This window comes from Rhinolophus hipposideros (assembly GCF_964194185.1).
Source record: "Rhinolophus hipposideros genome assembly, chromosome: 6".
NCBI classification, from domain to species: Eukaryota; Metazoa; Chordata; class Mammalia; order Chiroptera; family Rhinolophidae; genus Rhinolophus; species Rhinolophus hipposideros.
In genome coordinates, this window is record NC_138052.1 from 51,778,568 (window position 1) to 51,799,096 (window position 20,529).

The 20,529-nt window shown below is 33.1% G+C and overlaps 1 protein-coding gene across 7 annotated transcripts in view; it reads left to right on the forward strand.

The window, feature by feature from the left end:
- The window catches only part of MTX2 (metaxin 2), a 57,766-nt gene that overhangs the window by 12,305 nt on the left and 24,932 nt on the right, over nt 1-20,529 (forward strand). For 3 of the 7 annotated variants that reach the window (XM_081052330.1, XM_081052333.1, XM_081052334.1), the window contains exons 2-3: nt 11,076-11,123; nt 12,101-12,147. In XM_081052330.1, coding sequence (XP_080908456.1) covers nt 11,076-11,123; nt 12,101-12,147 — 95 coding nt within the window. Of the gene's footprint in view, nt 1-11,075; nt 11,124-12,100; nt 12,148-12,545; nt 12,590-18,793; nt 18,919-20,153; nt 20,210-20,529 lie in introns of all 7 variants that reach the window. The other 4 variants (XM_081052332.1, XM_081052336.1, XM_081052335.1 and 1 more) reach the window with 4 other exon arrangements.

Here is a 20,529-nt window from a genome sequence, read left to right on the forward strand (position 1 = left end):
TAGTAGATACTTAAAATAATAATAGGTGCTGTTATTACAGTGATTGTGTTTGGCTTAGAGTAGTGGGGAGAAATGCTCCTTAGTTTGAGGGAAATCTATTTTCGGTTTTCCAGGATTAGATTTAGAGAACCATGAAACCTTTGAAGGTTAACATTGTTACATCGCTGAGGTCTGATACTTGCCTGGAGCTGTTTGTCTTTTCTCTGGTTTTTGGCTAGAAATTGCACTTTTAATATTAATTAGCTGTTTTTGTGTAGTTCTGCTAGTGATCTCATATTCATCTCTGTTTCTGAGAAAAACTCAGACATGGTGTTCGTGTTTCCTCTTTTGTGAATTTCAGATTGTCATTTTTTAAAAATTCAAATTTTAAGTCCTAGCCACAAGGTTCATATCTATTCATAATCACATGTAATTGGCCTGCTTTTTATTGGAAATTAATGAAAGATGGTTGTTCATTTTTATAATGGGACAAAGTCAAAACAACCATTTGAGAAAACGATACATGCATACTTACTAAGAAAGAATGGAAGATTTTAAATCTAACTTGTGTTCACTTTACCCTGAGTTATTGGCTTGATGGTGATGTGAATTTGTTTTCTGGACCCTTGTTAACTTCCAGAAGTTTGTCATTTTTAGGAAACTGATCTTTGAATACCGTTTTGAAATTCACCTCTAGTTTCACATAGATAGGTTTAGACGGTTCATGTTCAGGTCTCATTATTACTAACTTAATTTCACTTTCCTTATTGATTATATCTAATGGAGAAACTATCATTAGCCACTTTGGTTCCAAAATAAGTGAAGCCTCAGTTCATTAATCCTAAAGGGCTTATTCTGGAACAGTATAAAGTTACCCCATGTTACTAAGGTATGCTGTAAAACGTGGCTTTAAGCCATATCCACAAATTCTTAAGTAGAATAAGATGGGCAAAATATTCTTGAATGAAATTAATCACAGATCCTCACTACCACATTCTTTGAGGCAAATCAGTGGAAGAGGTGAAAAGAACTTAATCTTATTTCAAGTGCATTCTGCGTCCCCGGGATGGTCTATTTTTTGTGGTGTTCACAGTCTGTCTGCAGCAGATTTACTGGGAGTGCTTGTGGCAAGTTTGGATTCTTGGTCCTGATCTCTGTAGTATCATAATCTCTGAGTTTTGGATTTGGAAGAGAAACACAATTTTATGAAGTTCCTCTGGGGATTCTTTTACACTGAGGGTTGAATCACTGTTGTAGGATGGTTATCATTGCTTTAATTTTAATAATTCACTATTACCTAAGAATGTTTATTGTGGGCTCTGTAAGAGGTTAGCTAATACAGTTGTGTGTTCACTGACTGGAGCCAGACTACTTGGGTTCAAACCCTGGCTCTTGTCATTTACTAGTAGTGTGGCTTTGGGCAAATTACTTAATGCTTGTGCCTCAGTTTTATTGTTAAATAGGGATAATAATAATAGTGTCTACTTTGTACAGTTGTGAGATAATACGTCAGGTACTTAAGTGCACAATGCATTCAGTATGTTAATATTTTCTATTTATCTCAGCTTTACTGAGATATAATTTACATACCCTTTTAAGTGTACAAGTCAAGGATTTTTAAAGTATTATTTACAGTTATAATTCTTACCACAGATTAATTGTAGATTATTTCCACCGTTTCAAAAAGAAATCCCTTGCCCATTTGCAGTCATTTTCCATTCCCAGCCTAAGTCAATCACTCATTTACTTTCTGTCTCTATAGATTTTCCTGTTCTGAACATTTCATATAAATGGAATCATGCAATATGTTTTCTTTGGTGTCTTGGTTTTTTTTTTCCTGGGCATAATACTTTTGAAGTTCATCTGTGTTGTAGCATGTATCAATGCTTGGTTCCTTTTTATTGCCAAATAGTATTCTATTATATGGCTATATCACATTTTGTTTATTCATTCACCAGTTCATGTTTTTTTTGGGTTGTTTCCACTTTTTGACTACTGTGAATAATGCTGCTGTGAACATTCATGTACAAGTCTTTGTGTAGATATGTTTTTAATGGTAATTCTGTGTTTAACATTTTGAAAAACTACTAAACGTTTTATATTTCTATTAGCAATGTGTGAGAGTTCCAACTTTTCCACATCCTATTTTGTCTGTCTTGCTGATTATAGCCATTCTAGTGGATGTGAAGAGGTATCTTGTGATTTTGATTTGTATTTCCCTAGTGACTAATGATATTATCTTTTCATGTGCGTGTTGGCCATTCATGTATCTCCTTTGGAGAAATGTCTATTCAAATCCTAGGCCCATGAAATATTTTTGTGTTATTTGCCTTTTTTATTATTAATTTGTAAAAGTTCTTTATATATTCTGGTTGTAAGCTTTATGAGTCTTCAGGAATCTTAACTGCCATCACCATCATCATCATCACCATCATCATCAGCTGCCTGGATAGAAGTCAGCTGATAGAAGATATATTCTCATTATTCTCTAGTTTCATTTGGGCTGCAGTGTTGGTTGTGAGGGGGAAATTCTGCCCTCTACTAGATTTCTTGAATTTTCCGTCTCTTTTGCTTTCTATTCTCTGCTTCCCAAATGGCAGGATATTAGCATCCATTTGCCTTAGATTTTAATTCTATATCATTCATTCATGGCCTTCACTTTGGGTCATTTTAATTTTTTGTTTACCACTTTGTTATAAATAAATGGGTGATTGAAGATATTGATGAGGGGTTTTTGGGATATGATTTATTTATCATGGGCTCAGTGAGTTGACATTCATTTGGTATATGGATGATGTTCACTGTTGTATGTAATTTTTTCTTAGTTTTATGTAATATGTCGACCAAACAGAATTAAGCGTTGTTATGAATCTATCATAGAATCTTTATTTTCATAGTCATATAGACTCCAGTATTTGCCAGTTTTTAACTTGAAATATTATAAAGGCAACAGATATGCACATAAGCCACATGGTACTACTCAAATCTAAGTGCTTTAAAGGCAGTTACTTGATTTTCTTTATGATTCCATCTTTAGTTCTTAGAATGGGGTCTGGCACCTTCTGTGGGGGCAAAATACATACACATTCTGGGAGTATTTATTGAATGAATGATAAAACAGATTTTTAGAATGTGGCTAAATTTACTTTCTAAAATGAGAGCTATGTACAATTTAGTATACATATTTATATACAACAAGCAATAAATAATATACAGTGGATTCTGATGACAGTCAACAAGTTTCTTCTTGGTAAGGAGTGATGATAACTTGTGGCCAAGGAAATAGTTCTGGTGTAACTCTTCTTCCAGAGTCTGGGAATCCCTTTGTATTTGTATCTGACACTTCTCCAGTCTGTCCTAGAATGTCTACTTCTTGCTTCGGGGTGCTTATTTCAATCTAAGGTAGTCTTTAGTCTTTGTATCTGTGCTTGCTTGCAGTATATTCTTTAAGTAACTGCTATGACCTGAATTTTTGTGTCCTCCTCCTGCCCCAAATTCATGTACTGAAATCCTATTCCCCAAGGTCGGGCCATTAGAAGGTGCTTAACTCATGAAGGCAGAGCCCTCACGATTGGGATTAGTGCCCATATAAAAGGCTCCAGAGGGCTTCTTTGCCCCTTCCACCGTGTGAGGACACAGTGAGAAGTCAGCAGTGACCTAGAATAGGACTTTCACGAGAACCTGATCAGGCTGGCATCCTGATCTTGGACTTCCAGCCTTCTAACTATGAGAAATAAATTTCTATTGTTTATAAATCACCTAATCTGTGGTATTTTGTTACAGCAGCCCAAATGGACTAAGACAGTAGCCTTGCCACTAATGTTACAAAATGTTACCTGCCAGACTTTTAGGTTTATGGAAATGACAGCGTTACACTGTGCTTCTCCGTTTTCCAACGTGAGCCACTTTCTGACATGAACATCAATCTCTGACTGTTGAGGTGATGGCAGATTGGTTTTAAACTCCTTCTGTGGGAAGAGTCACTTCCTGCTTACACATCCTGTGTAATACCATTAAACATTCCCTGTGAAGCAGTAGCTAGGGGCATCATTTAATCATTTCACTATCAATGTTTTTTGGTATATAGTGGTTTTTTTTGATTTGTACTGTATTTGCAGGTTGAATTGCTGTTGAATCTAATATATAGCTCTTAAAATTCTAGATTTGATAAAGTCACATGTCATCATATTTTAAGTCCAAATATCTTCAAAATCTATTTTAAATGAAGCCTTCAGATCATGACTGCCTAAAACTTGATAGGTTTTGAAACTAATGTCTGTGTTGGTATCACCGAGATCATCAGTATAGTATTTATGTCAAACTAGTAATTTATTTCCTTCTTTTGTCTGTGTCTTGCAGTAACTTGTCCATGTTTAGGAGCTGTCAAATGCTTTTTGAGCATTTTGTTATATTAGTTTTTGCATTTACACCTTTGGCAGAAAGCCATCCAATCTTGGAGATATGCTACACATGTTTCTTACTCCTTTTGTATAACACTGTCTACATCATCTTCGGAAGCTGAAGGCATGACCCTCTGTGAGCTTTTGGAATCAAGTTGCCTAAGGATAAACTGGGTTTGACTTCATTAGTGCACAAATGATAGGTTTATATAGAGTTATTATAGCATTAATCAATTTGATGGATTGGAAATATGACAGTACTGAGGCAGCATATAATATTAGTGCCTATTATTCTACAAATTATATCTTCACCTACATTCTTATGTCAGAGGACTCATACATTAAGAATGCAAAACTTAAAAAACAACAACAGAGGGCACTTCTTTTCGTGGCCCTTCTCTTGTCCCCTTAGATTAGATCGTCAAGAGATGGACTTAGGAGTTAGACTTGTTAGATCAAAGCATGACCTTTCATACTGTGAAATATCCTGAATTGAATGGAATAGGTAGATTATCTGCCACCAGAATGACTTATCATCCAGCATGATACTTGGGAGCATACTGCAGGTAAAATGTAGAGTCTTTAAGAGATCTAAGGGTATGCAAATATGAATTTATTGGCCAGTGGCCATTACTCTAAAAATTATAAAGGATTAGCAGTAAAGAATAATATTTTTTTGCTATATTGTATTGGTTGATAAAGCTTAAAAATAGTAGGTACCTTAAAGATAATTAAATGAGAAACAAATACGGTTTTTTGGGGGGCGCTGTGGGTGTTGCTTTACAATGTATGCATTTCTAACGCTAATTTATTTAATTATACATTATTTAGTTTATCTTATGGCTTTCAGATGTCCAAGCATATGTGTCCTCTCTCTTTTTTTAAAACTTTTTTAAAACTCCAACATAAATACTGTTAGGAAAGGAGAAAGTTTCTTTGAAAAAAATTAACACTTATTTGGATTAAGAAAACTCTCCACTTCACTGAAGACTGAAAGTTTAAGAGGCATCTCCTTTGCTCCTGGTGAAAGAGATGCTAGATGTAAAATAGTCACTTTGACTAGGCAAGATTGGAAAGCAGGTAAAGGACTAAGTGGGTAAAAGACTTAATAACTTTAATTGGATACAAACTTAGTTATGTGGTCCTCTGATAATTTGCTTTATCTTCAGATGTTTATATCTATAAAATAGGAATATTTCTTTATAAAAATGACAGGAACTTTTATGGGTCTTTTGCTAGGGAATAAGACATCATTCTAATTTAAAGAATGAGTTAATTTTAATGTAGGTCACTAAGAGTACTTTAGAGGGTTACTGCTTTGGTGTGAAAATGATACCATAGTTTCTTATTGTGTTTATTCCTGAAAGATGGGTAGTTTTACTTTGGAGCTCTCGTAATAAAGATACTAGCTTTAAGTGATATTTAGACCCCCTCCAAAAAAATTCTGCTTAATTTAAATTTCATATTTTAGCATATATTATTGTAAATGCCATATTCAGTTTACAGCGGTTGAGAGGCCAAATCATTAATAAATAATCTCAGGACCATAGGACTTTTTCACATTCTAGGAACTTACTGGAAATAGAGATAAGATACTGACATAATAATAGAATAGAGTAGAAAGTAATATATGATCTAAGACAAGTACAAACTGCTATGGACAGTATAAATAAAGGAGAAATTAGATTTGTTTAGTTAAAAAAGCCTTGATGGAGGCAGCATTTAAAGTTGGTCTTGGGAAAAGCATAGGTTTGTGCTGGTGAAGGAGTATTTTGAACAGAGGGGAACAATTGGAGCCAAGTCATGGAGGTGAGAAAGTATGAAGTGTATGGGGGAAATTTTAAGTACTCTGGTAGCATATGAAGGTCCTATTGTTAAGTATATAGGTAGGCAGGTTACCCCTGTGTCCCCCCCCCCCCCCCCCCGCCTTTTCCGCTCCATTAATTTGTGTGTTTTCTTTCCAAGCTTTTTCTGTGGTCAAAAAGATGATTTACTAAAATAGAGGAAGATTCTTTTTTGTTCAAGAGTAATGAATAGCTGGGTTTCCTGCTAAAGCTTCAAATAAGTAGTTACTTAATTAGAACACTGTTTTCCAAAGTGGGGTGGAGTGTATACACCCTTTTTATGCAAGACGGTCCTTTTGAAGTACAGGAAGAAAATATTGGAACTTGAATTTCAATTTATTTTGAACTCTACTTTCTTTCTTAGTGTGTGATTTATTAGCTCAGGAATACCAACCATATGATTTCTAAATCTATTTGGCCCTGCATGCTCGAGTATTTTATTGATGGGGACACAAGATTTTAAAAAGTGATGATCCCTGGGTTAGAGTTACAGAATGTGGAAAGGAGAATAGTGATATTGTCAGATGGTTTGAGCGCCTTTTGTTAGTCTTAGGAGTGTTACAACGGTAATAACCAATGACAACTATATAATTTGATGTAAAACAAACAAATTTCCAGTTTTAGGTACGTGCATAGGTACGTTTATAGAATTAGATTCTGCCAACTATTTCTGGCAGCCATTCAGTATTTTCACAGTAGTGTTATTGGTTGTAGTCTTGAAGTTCTCTGGGTCACGTTTCCTTTTTTGGCCATGTTCTGTAGTTTCCTTATCTTCCCTGCTGTATTCTTAGCCTAAATATAACAGAATAATAGCAATAATGATAGTGCTAATAATAAAAAGAAACATTATTTAGCCAACATTTCCTCATTGCCTGTTAGGTGCTAGGTTCTAGGGATGAAGTGGTAAGCAAAAATCAGACCTGAGCACTAGATTCATGGTGCGTATGTCCTAGTGGGGGAATTAATCAAATAGTCCTCAAACATACGGAATAATGTTGACTGTGAAAGTGGTACAACGGAGTGTGCATGCTATTTAAGCTTGTAAAGAGAGGCTTCCCTTAGGACATGACTGGCTACATAATTTGTAGGACCCAGGGCAAGATGAAAATGGGAGGCCCCTTGTTCAAAAGAATTCCAAAACTGTTACGGCAAAACATTAAACCAAGCGTGGAGCTTTTCTAAGTGTAGGACTTGTGCAGCTGCTCAGGTTGCACGTCCACGAAGCTAGCCCAGTTTGCGGAAGTGATGTTTAAGATGAGAGGACACACTAGAAGGGGAAGATTGCTTGAGGGCAAAGGGAACAGCACAAATGAATCTCTAGGGCAAGAAGGAAAAAGGTGCCTTCAGAAACTGGATGAAGGCCGATGTGGCTGCAGTACAGAGTGGATGGAGTGGAGGTATGATGGGTCCAGAGAGGTAGAGAGAGTGGTGTGTAAGGTCAGGTTGAGGATTCTGATCTTTATTCCAAGAGCCTCACAGACTATTGATGTATGTTAAGCATCAAGTTTACTTTTGGTGAGCTAATAATACCAGTAACTTGAAATATACCAACATTGGACCACATTTTCTCTCAGTCCACATTTCCTACCAGTCTCCTTTTCAGAAACTTCTAGACTTCTGTATTTATTTTAAGGCTGATCCTTCCCCATGGCAGGTTTACAAAGGCACTTCATATCAGGGAGTGCTTATGATGGTAGAAATTGATAATAGAATAGGTGAGTTATGAAATTTTATCACTGTTGAATTAGTCTGGTCTAAAACATTTAAGGTCAATTGAAAAACTCAAGAGATGAAAATGTTCTATTGTTTTAAAATGATGTTTCCTTTTAAATGCTACAGATTTTTAAGGCGTATTGCTAACACTATAATTTACAATTCTTAATCTGCCTCTCTTTTACATGTGGTCAGGAGAAAGGGTGGGGATTGACTTGCCTGACCTAGGAAAAGGAGTGAGGAAGAAATTGTATTTTGGGATTTTGTCTTTCACATAATAGGCATTCTCAATAAAAAGGCTTTAATTAATATTACCCAAACCAGGAAATAGTCTTCATACTTTGTTATGTGTGAATGATAACGTTCATGATTCATGGGCTTCCTTATGAAGGCAGTTACAGAGCTCATTTCCTAGAAACATACCTGCAGGGTTGATTTGTAGATCCAGTGCCACACCACACAATTTAGCGTGTTCACTTTTGGCACTTTATGGAATAACACACTAGCATTTCTTGTCCCATGTCATGTTTAAAATGTAATTATTTGAGCTGGTTTCTGTAGGAGATGCATTTAAATCAGTGATGTTTGTATACTCGGAGCTTGCTCGTGGGTGTGAGAGGCAGCTGATCATTCCCTGCCTCTCCTACCATTTCTTGTCTCCTGATTTGTGGGTGCACTGGAATTCCCAGCTGCTAAAATAGCACGGTTATATAGGTTTCTTGCGGCCTATTGGTTTCTCCTTTTTAAATGGTAGGCTCTATTTGTGAAGATAACATTACATGTTTTGGCAGTTAGTTTTTGAGAGTTTATTTTCAATAATAATTTCTGAGTTGGAACATAGTTTGTATCTTGGATCAAGAAACCCCCCCCCCCCCACCTGTTTCCAGCTTTAGGTTCTTAGTAATAGCTTTCAGTATTTGTAGGCAACTTTTTTATTCTTATTTGCAGTCAGGTAATGTTGCAAGATTTCTTTTTCTTTCACATATGTCTATTGTATTAGATTTCGAGAATCCATGGGAGTGATGATAAATTAACTTTTAACTGAAATTACTGTTCATATGAGAACTCTCTGATATTGCAGAGTAGTGAAGTGGTTTCTTATTTATCAAAGAACACTTAAATTATATTCAGCCTGTATTTAATGCTACGTATATGTTATTTCATTGTTTTGAAAATTTATAGTCCATGCTTAGTATGTAGACAGCTAACCAAAAGTTAAAATAACCATAATATTTAATTGGAACACTATTACTTTAACGTAGTTGATAATATTAAGTTCAGTAAAACTTTGATTAGCCAGAATATTTAAGGAATAGGGTGGTAGGTTTAATCAAATATCCCTTTTCTTTCTTTCAACACACAATTAATGAGCACCAGCTGTATGCTCAGCGTGGTACAGTACAGGTGCATACTCACATCTGTGCCAGCAAGGAACTAATTTCAACATCTTTGAAGTTTTTGTAAATTTTATTCCTATGCTTTACTGCTTTAATAAGATTAATACAATGCAAATAATTGAATCTTCGGTGATGTAGGATCTTATAATGAATGAAACTCATTGTATTATTTCTAATACAGATGTAAACGACGTAGGTGTATGCTGACCATACAATTTATCCTAAAAGGTTATTTTTGAGTAATTCGCTGATGTCAGCTTGTTTTTGTTTCCCTGACTTTTATTTTAAAAACTATGTTACACAGGTTAATTGGGTTCTTACTGAAATTTTACTTTATTAAAAAGTTTATAGTAACATATAATAAATATTTTCACTGCCTTTTTGGTACGTGAGTTGAAATTCAGTAGCCTTTCATACGGTACACGTGTAATATTGTGAGCGATGGCATACAAAACTACATACAAAACTACGTATGGTCCACTATCTTCTTAATGATTTCATGCTATTATTCCTAAGTGTGAGTTTAATTTTGTGTCTCCCAAACTAAACCAAAAAATACCATTTATAATTTATACTACTACTACTATGTTTCTCTTTTCATTCTAAAGTGTAAATAAAAGCATATTAACCTCCCCCCACCTCTGGGACTGTTTTAGTGCATCTTAAATGATCAGTCATAAGAAAAAAAAAAGCTTCATATATATAAATTTCTTTTAAAAAATCAGCTAGAATTATATATTAAAAATAATTTGTTGCTATATCACAGAAATTGGATTAGTTTAAACACAATAAGAAAAATACCAATTATTATCAAATTTCATATATTTAATTTACTTTCTTGCTGAGAGCAAATATAATTACTATGCCCAAATTGGTGATTTTGATGTTTTATGGCTTTTACAAAGAAAAATTCAGCAAATGGTATCCTGTATATTCTATCAGTGGAGATATTGCTTCTTAAGTACAGTTGACTAGACAAAATTCAAATCTAGTACTTTTTCCAAGCGCCGGGTAGGTTGCTAATGTTCTCTCTGTAGCCAGCTAGAGTCTTCTCTAGGTGAAAGACTAAGGCAAGGTCAAGCAAGCCTGGCTTCAGGACTAAAATTAGCTTTAGCAGTTTTATTTGATCTTGTAGGTACTTATTGCTTCATCATGCTGCTCCCCTTTGCTGTTGTGGGGTGTGATGGGGTCAAGGCAATGACACGTTCTAGACTACAACTGGATTCCTCTGGATGTTTCCACGCTCCAGGCGTATGAGGCAACATGCACAGCCTGATACACATATACTTGACTCTTTTATGCGGTGTTATCTGTTGGAAAATTTAAAAGTTTACAGTAAAATATTATAAATATTGTTTCACTATTTTTTTAATAGTGAATTGAAATTCACTATCTTTTTATATGAGTAACATTCTAGATATGTTTATGTTTGAAGGCGGCTAAAGGAATAGTAGCATATAGGCTGTTTTATTTTTTAAATTCTCACTTTTGATTGGGCAAGATGTCTTCCACCTCCTCCCCATAAAAAAACAGAAAACAAATTACCCACGAACATGGATTGAAAATTATTTAACCTACTTATACAGGTTACCAAAGGATCTAAGTTAGTGTGATTAGTTGCCATAGTAGTTAAGGTAACCTTGGCAATCCACTTTAAATGCTCTAGGCCAATGTGCTTATTAATTTGGTTATTCATTTGTTTTTGCCCTATATGCCTGATTATCACTGCCTTGTTTCCTCAGCTGCAGAACCGTGGCCTGAAAATGCTACATTATATCAGCAACTGAAAGGTAGGTACTTGTTCACAATTAAAAATGGCTTTGCATCAAAATATATTTATTACCAAAAAAAATATCCCTGAGTAATATAATTTACTGCAAAGAGAACATAAAACATAAAGAAAGGATTCCCTTGTGTAATTTGTCGAAGAGAGTTTGCCTAAACTTGTATTTGCCAGTGTAAACCAACTATTCACGGCCGATAAGGTCCTTAGTTTATTATTGACTCATTATACTGCCTGCTGTAGGCAGTGTAAAATGATGTGGTTGCAGGAGGAGCAGTTGGCAGATTTACTGCACCAATAGCTGACACAGCAGATTTTTGAAGCCCTTGGTAAAAGTGGGCTCTCAGTAAAAAGGAACTGTTACAATGTATAGGCTAGGATGGTTCAGGCTCCCTTTAGCAGCTCTTCATATATCATCAGATCACATTATGGACCCCATTTGGGGCTCAGCAGCCTGCTACAGTTGTCAGAAGACTGCAAAGTAATGAAGACTAATAGGCAGCAGCCCTAGTCTTCTAAGCATGGAATTTTTATTGCAGCGAACTTGTCATCTTTCTTTTGTGTGACAGACGTAGGCATACTGTGCAATATTAACTGCAAGCTGGTTTTATATGATTTTGAGTGGTTTTACTTTTAACTAGAGAGGTTTGAGTAGATACATATAGTACTTAATTGTAATGAAAAGAAGAGGAATATATCTTGAAAACTTGAAAAATTAATTTGTTTTTAAATGAATGATTTTAATTACATATTGCTGATAAAATGTGATAAATGATCAGTTATAGAGAAATAGTCTTGTTTTATCATTACTTACATACAATATAATATAATCAAAATTATAATTACAAAATAGCATTGACATAGAACTTCATAATTATGTTAGTGAATGGCTATATTTTTTGTTTTTAAAAATAAAAGTATAGGTATATTTTACTTGTTTAGCGATCATACTTTTGACTCACACCTTTCGTTGTGTTTCCACAGGGGAGCAAATTTTGCTTTCTGACAATGCAGCTTCTCTTGCTGTGCAGGTAAATATATAAATAATGTAATATTTTTCATTTTGAGTTGCAATTTACCCCCCTCCCCAGACAGTCTGATACAGTACATTTAGAATTTTTCTGTGTGATTTACCATTATCAATATAACATCTCTTCTGTGAAGAGTAACTTTATTGTATAATATTGTTCAGCTAATTGTAATGAAGATAAACAAAAATCTTCATCATTCATTCTTTTTTATAAAAAGCATGTATATATTAGGCACATTCTGTTTCTTCGTACTTGTTCTGCTTTTGATTAGATGGGATGGTATTGATCTTTGGGGGTGATATGTTCATTTATAGACACAGAATGATTTTCTAACTTAATTGTAAAGATTTATGCACCACATATTTTTAAGCATCGTTTTCTCATTGTACTCATTCCAGCATTAATTCATTTGGTAATCTTGAAGCAGACATACTCCTCACTGGTAATTTTTTATATACTTATTGATTATATTAGTGTCTATTATCCTCAAACCACTTATTGAATATAATAGCTCTTTAAGTTGTATATCACAGTTATATAATCCAAAAAAGATTAGTGGCCCTGTAAACTTTAAACTGCACCACAGGGAGAATAGGATACTTGGGGATTCTTTCTGCTTTAAAAAAAGAAATGTTTATGTAGAATATAGAATTATAATTATTCAAACATTTTACAGACTGAGCTGCTCTTTATTTAGTTAGCTTACATAGCTTGACTCACAAAGAGAGTTTTATTGTCTAGTACCTAAAAGAGAAATCTAAGACATGTGACATTTATTGGAGATGAGACTGTGAGCATCTTAAGTAGAGAAAGAAAGAGAAGAGGAGGAACTGAGCTTTTGCCGTGTTCTAGACAACGATGGTAGGCACTTGGTCATTTCATAGTTTTTTTATTCAACTTGGTATCATTCTCTGGGCTTAATAACTATGTCTGATGCGTAGTAAGTCGATCAGTACATTTGTTTTGTGTTTAAGGCAGGGAAAGAAAGACAGATGGAAAGAAATGTGCTGGGCAATGATTTATTTGTATGACTATCTATGAATATCTTTAAGTTTCTTTCTTTTTAGAAGATTTATATCTTTTTACCAAAAATATAAATTGTTTATTTACCTTGATTTTATCTTTGGGTACTAGTATTATAACTATTGTATTTTCTTATGTTAACTTTTGAGAAGCAGAAATTCTCAGTTGGTTATAGGCAATAAATACGGATTTTATACTTCAATCTTTTTAATTTAAAAATATTTTAAAATTTGTTTATTTGTTTTTGGTGAGAGGGATAGAATTTAAGTTTAGCTTTCAAATACTAATAACATCGTGCTTAGCATATGGACCGTACTCAGTAAATGTTGAATGAAAGGTTTATAAGTGTGATAAAAGCAATCTTGACTGATAACTGATAGCACCAATAAACTATTTGCTGTGTATAAAAGAGAGTATTTTCAATGGCTTAAGGTACAGTGAATATTTCAGTTGAAGCACTAATTCTTAACCCTTTTTTAATTGCCATTTTTGGGATAACGCTTTCAGGATTATCCACACATTCCAGTGCACACACACAAATAACATACCGAGACTATTCTGCATATGAAGTTTATTGATCTCCCTGCTGTAGCTATCTGGGAATCTCCTAAAACTAAAGAATAGTAGTTCAGGAAGTACTGAAGTAATGTTCACCAAGTAGGAAGGTATTTTGGGTAATTGTTCTTAACTAAAGGAGACTTCTACCTCACAGTGGACATTTGACAGTGTTTGGACATTTTTGGTTATCACACCTGTTGAGATGTGTTGGTGGCATCAATTGGTGTTAAACATCTTACAATGCGCAGGACAATCCCTCCATAATAAAGAATTATCCAGCCCTAAATGTAAATAGTGCCAATGTTGAGAAACCCTGCAGAGATGGTTTAACTAATTTTCAGTATAAACCAAGGTATCAGTGTATTACTGATTAAAAAAAAAATGCATGTTTTCAATAATCTTTGGAAGGAAAGAAAAAAAATCTCTGTACTTTATTTAGCAACTCTATTTGTATGGTTCCTATTAATTTGCTTTCTTACCATGGCTTCTCAAATCATAATTGCAATTAAAAATAAAACCAGAGAAAAAGAACCTTTAAAATGCAGAATTTTTCTTAACCATTTTCAATTTTTTTGTTATCCTACATATGTCACTTAGATGATAAATTAACCAGCATTTATTAAAAATTGTTGGTTTTCTTCAATATTCTTTGGCTTGACAGCTGATAGTAGCCATGACTATAAATGTGACTCTTCCAGATATCTGATGTAAACTTTATGGAATAATTTTCATCTATATGGTGGACCAGTATCCATTTAGAAAAATCAGTTAAATGTATAAAATTGATTAAAACAATGTGACAGGTATCCATAAGCTAGATATTTTCTAGACGATACCAGACATCAAACATCAGATATTTTAATAGTCTGCCAGTTAAGCCATCAAGAAATTTAAATTTTACTTACCCCATAGACTTGGCATTTATTATACCCCTGGAACTAAGTGGTTAGATCTTTTTTGATTAGAGGAACCTTTCTTTATGATTTCAGTTTAAAAGAAAATAAATTTATTTTCCTCATGGTTGTTATTGCCTCTTAGGTTTGCTTTCCTTTCTTCATCTACAAAGTATTGGTATTACACGTGTTTGCCTGGTCATAAAATAATCTTGTATGTTGAATATAGTGAAGTATTAGTGTTGTGTGTTCCTCTGGTTTCATATACATACATACATACACATATATATAAAATGTATATAATGTGGGCCACATATGTAGCTTAAAATTTTGTAGTTGCCCCATTAAAAAAAGTGAAAAGAAACAGGTGAAATTGATTTTAATAACATATTTTTACCCAATATATCCAAATGTTATCATGTTAACATGTTTTAATACAAAATGTATTAATGGGATGCTTTACGGTTTTTTTTTTTTTTTTTACTAAGTTCAAAATTTGATGTGTATTTTACACTTAGAGGACATCTCAATTTGTGCTAGTTACATTTGAAGTGCTCAATAGCCACATGTAGCTGGTGGAAATACAGTATGAGCAACCACATATGAACTCTACAAGTTTTCTGCAAAAAATATTTTGATTTTCTTCAAATACTGCCTTTTATAGCAGATTCCACAAATGAAATGGGCAGCTGGGCTCTGTTCCAAATACAGCATACCTTAAACAGAACACTTTGTTTCCAGTTTCCGCATCTGTAAGATATAATAGATGATGGAAATGTAATAGAAGCTGCCCTATTGGGTTTGTGAAGATTCGATGTGTTAATACATATAAAACACTTAGAAAAGTACCTGGTATATTCTAAATATGCAATGAATTTTGGTTATTTTTTCCTCTCCTGATTCTTAGACAGAAGTATGCATAATCAACGTCAGCAGGAGTAATGGAAGCTTGCAAGCTTTATAATGCCTAAAAACACTGAAGTAGTTAAAATAAATGTTAGATATAAGAATTGTTGGGCGGTGGCTGGTTAGCTCAGTTGGTTAGAGGGTGCTCTTAGCAGCAAGGTTGCAGGTTCCATCCCCACATAGGTCCCTGTGAGCTGCGCCCCCTGGAACTAGATTGAAACAACTTGATTTGGAGCTAATGGTTCCTTGTAAAACACACTTAAAAGATAAAAGTTTAAAAAATTTTTTGGGGGGACATATTTGAGTTTGTGTGAGTATTAATAATTTTCGTAATCATGCTTTCATTCTATACCCCCAAAATGTTAATATTGAATGCTTTAATTTAAACAAAATATTATTTTAATAATATTGAATGAGATTTGTTTTAAATTGAATATTTATTAAATGCTTTCATTGTAAAAGGCACTCTACTGAGAACGTTTATATAAAGAATCTTCTTCAGTCTTTACCGTAACACTACTAATAGGGGAGTAATACTAACCTAATTTTAAAAATGTGGAAACTGAAGCTGAGAAAAGCTTTAGTCAAGGTCAGAGCCCACAAACTGGAGGTAGACAGTAGTAGCATTGGTTGAGTGCCTGCCATCTGCTCATCACTGTGCTGAGCACTTAATTCTTATTAACTCATTTAATCCTTACAGCAACTATATGAAATAGGTATATTATAATATAATCCCTATTCTGCAGATAATGTTAGTAAAAATAGCAATAATAATGTAGCTAAAATTTATACTGCACTTACTCCATGTGCCAGGTTTTGTTATATGTACTTTAGCTATCATAGGTAATACACACAGCAATGCTGTGAGGTAGATGGTATTGTTATTTCCATTTTATAGATTAGGAAGTTGAGGCAGAGGGGTTAAGCATTTGGCCCAAAGTTATATAAGCAGCACTTGGCAGAGCTGGAATCCAGACCCAGGGAGTCTGAGTTGAGAATCCACACTTGTAACACTTTGTTGCATATCACTTCAGTTCAGTGATACAGATTTTTGAATTTTTATCCAAAAATAAGTGGACAATTAATTTAAAACTCATTTCTGACATTTCCTAGCAAATTATATCTTACAATTTATAGATTACATTAAGATGTGAAAGATAAACGTGTCTCAGTTTTGGGATCTTTGACATATGATAAAGATAGCCTTCTATATTATGAGTTATTGTGAAGCTCAAGGTTGGTAATAAAGGGGAAATTCTTTTGAAAAAAGCGAAACAAATATAAACATGAGACGATATTATATGCTGAATTAGTGCCTATTTTGGCTTGAAAGATTTACGTACATATTTTGTTAATGTCTCTATATAATAAAATATTACTTTCTAGTGAGTTTTAGAAAAGATTTATTTTAACATAAATGAAACTAATTTAAAAAGAAGCCTGTTTCCTTTTTATTTAATTTGGGTTAATCTATCGTAAAAGTTTGAATTTATTTTTAGAGAGTGGCTCAAGCTGATGATCATTAGAATGCTGCATGAAAGAGTAATCTTACTTTTTACTTAATGTTTTACTTCAAGAATAACAAGCTCAGATTAAGGGAAATATCCCTATTCATTTAATATTCTCATCTCCCCTACTCTTTGTGAATAAATACTTTATCTCTAAAAATGAAAGGGAAGACAACAGAAAATAACTATTTTCTTTCCGTTGAATATTTTGTATCATTAAAAAAAGTCAGCATTTTTATAGGCCCCATTAATGATGGCCATGAACACTAACATATCAGATCTGCTGATAGTTAGCTGACCCTTGCTTTTTCCTCTTAGCAAATGATGCTTTTTAGGTGGACATACTAATTAACGGTTAAATGGTAATATCCTAATGTAGAGATTGGAGAAGAGCAGAGGGAGGAGTAGCTCTCTCCTTTGGGACTGCAGGCCAGTTGTTGCATTGAAGAAACAACTGTGATTATCAAATGTCTGTATAGCCGCTGTAAACTTGTCATGGCATTCTGATGGCTACAGTGCACAGCTTACCTGCAGAATTTTGGAGAAAATGATTTTGAATTTTCAGTTTGGTTGGATACATTTTTACTTTAAACAAGTTGTTCATGGTTGTATGCAGTTTTTGTCTCAGTTAAACCTGATACAAGTATAAGTAGGATGATAACAGTAGATATATTTTAATAGAGAACCAGTAGGATACTATTTTATGGAAAACATTTTTAAAATTGCTATAACTTTTATAAAGTTTCATAAAGTGTAAAATTTTAGTTTTTTAAAGTTTATTCATTCCTCCCACTTTGATCATCCTCTGCAAAATGAGGCTTTTGTATTCACTTTCACGATCAGGATCAGGAGAAGGAAAGCTAAGGGGTAGAGAGAATTTAGTGAACATTTATTATATACCGGGACTTGTAAAATCCTTTTCAGTATTCTAAAATGAGCATAATGGAGGCTGCAGAAGTTTTGTTGATACCACTGAGTTTGAAATCTTCAGATTGAAAGTCTTGTCCTTACCACCTTTTATATACCAGAAGTATTAAAGAATTTTTCTGATTTATGCTTATAATACCTGGAATGACTTAAATACATGATATGTGACCTTTAGAAAATATAACTGTGAACTTAAATTGCAAACAGAATGTAGCAGATGAAAAAATTCTCATTATTAATCTTAATCCCTCAATACATAAATGATATGTTTATTAAAATATTTAAATTAGTCTTATTGTATTTGTGAAAATGAAGTATATTCAGTGTAGAATTAGGTGGTATTAGAGTTGTCATTTTTAGTAATTAGTCATTTTTAGTAATTAGTGAAATAATTTTAGTAATTAGTGAAAAATGGTTGGTTATATATGGTAATTGTTTGCTAATGTAAATATTTAACTTAGCAAAAATTCACACCTGTAGTTCTGAGAGATTGCAAGTTAGAATATCAACTGTATACTTTTTTGCTTAAAAAGTAAATAGCAAGCAGGATTTTAAAATTTGTTGCTGTGAAACAGTACAAAGCTATAGCTATAAGATGAAAAAAATGACAGTCTATATTTTAAACAGAAAAAGGCTAGAATTCTTCATTATTAGATATACAGTATCAACATAATCGATCTAGCAGCATTATATTTGAGCTGAAAACACACTTAAACTTGAGGCCATGCACTACCCTGTGTGAGTGAGACATCTTTCATATAGTCCTAAGATGAAATTACCCTTGAATGAATAGCATCTTCATTTATCTTCAAACCTTTTCTGTGCTTTTAGTGAGTCTACTCTTTCAACATTCTACAACAAGAATTACATTATACCATTATACCAGAGTACTTCTGCAATGTGAAATAGATTGGTTTGGAAAATGAACTTGGCTTTGCTATAAATTACATTCCCAGGTACAAAGGAATTTGTTATTTTGTTTCAAATAGTCACAAATATAATTAAGGTCTTAATTTATGTTAAACTACAAATATGGCTATTACTTTAACTGGATTAGGTACTTAATCTGTCACTTCAAGAATGATACCTAACACTTTTCATTTGTAACCTTAGATACATTATTTCAATTACAGGGTCTGTAGCTGTTTGATATAAAAATGAATTATTTTGTAGATAGATTTGTTCATGGTTTTTAATTTTAAAACATGCCTCTTCAGTAAGGTGGAAAATAATTATTCAGTTGTTGTCAGATATTCCTTTGTGTCTTGGTAAAACAAGATATGAATTAAAATTCAGAACCATTTTCATTTTGTGTCCTGAAAATGGCATTGCATACTTTAGAACAGGCTTTAGTGAATCCTTATATAAAATATTTCAAATTTAATTATGAAATGAATAAAAGCTTTTTCTTAAAGAACTAAACCTGAGGTCTGACTGAAAATGGATTATTTTCTATCTAGAATTTGGATAACTTTGTTAATGTGATTTACATACATGTAGAAGCTTTGTTTATAACCCCTTAAATTTCATAATATGAATCAGTATAAAGTATCTAATCTTTAAAAAACTTTTATTAAAGACAATTCCTGAAAATTTTGAATTATTTTTATTTTTTTATTGGGAAGCAATGTTAATTTTCTTGCTTAAGGGCAATTAAAGAGTATTGTTATGTATTTTACTTGTAAGACAAATGTTCATTTTTCTTTTGGAATAAAGAAGAGGAAAGAAGAGAGTGCTGTTCATTTGTAAATGATTCAATACTGAATTAACATTAGTTTATTAAAATGAAGTGGTGAATACATTTTATATCCCTGCCATCTACTGTTTAGCTTACCCTAAGAATTAAAAAAAATATTTTTGTTATTGTTATTTTTTTCAGTTGGGAATATTTATTTCATCTGTAAATAATAAAACTTTAAAACATTCATTATAGGACCTCAGAAAAATAGTTTTCTTTCTTTATTCCCAAATTGTTCATTGAGTGCCAGCCACATGACTGGTATTGCATTAGGGTTTTTTTGGGTTACAAGAATTATTCTTTCTGTGCCTTTGCCTATTTTATAACTCTTTCACATAATTTTGACCCTACAACTTTTATTTATATTTATTCTAACAGGGAAACTTGTATTTTTTCCTATTCTGGTTATGATTTTTTGTTGCTTTCTTTCCGAACTTGGTTTTTTTTCTACAGCTGTCAGATGTTGATGTATCTAAAACTGAGTGAAATATTCCAGGAGTAGTTTTCAGGTGAGAGTTATATTAACGAAGGTTCTATCCTCTGATGTGACCTGTCTTCAGATGTGCTCGCAATAGTATTTCATGTTTTTGGTAACAAATTTGCTCTATTTAAAGGTTTCTATGCTTATTGAATTGTTTCTGATGATTTCTGCATAGCTATTTTTTAAGTAGAATTCTTATTATTGTTTTCTAAAACATCTTGTTTATTGATATTTGTAACTTTATAGGCTTTCAATAAAAAAAAACAAACACCTGAATTTAACAGGAGTTATATCTAATTTTTTTAAATAAGATAATGTCTTTTTTTTTTTTTTAAGATTTTATTGGGC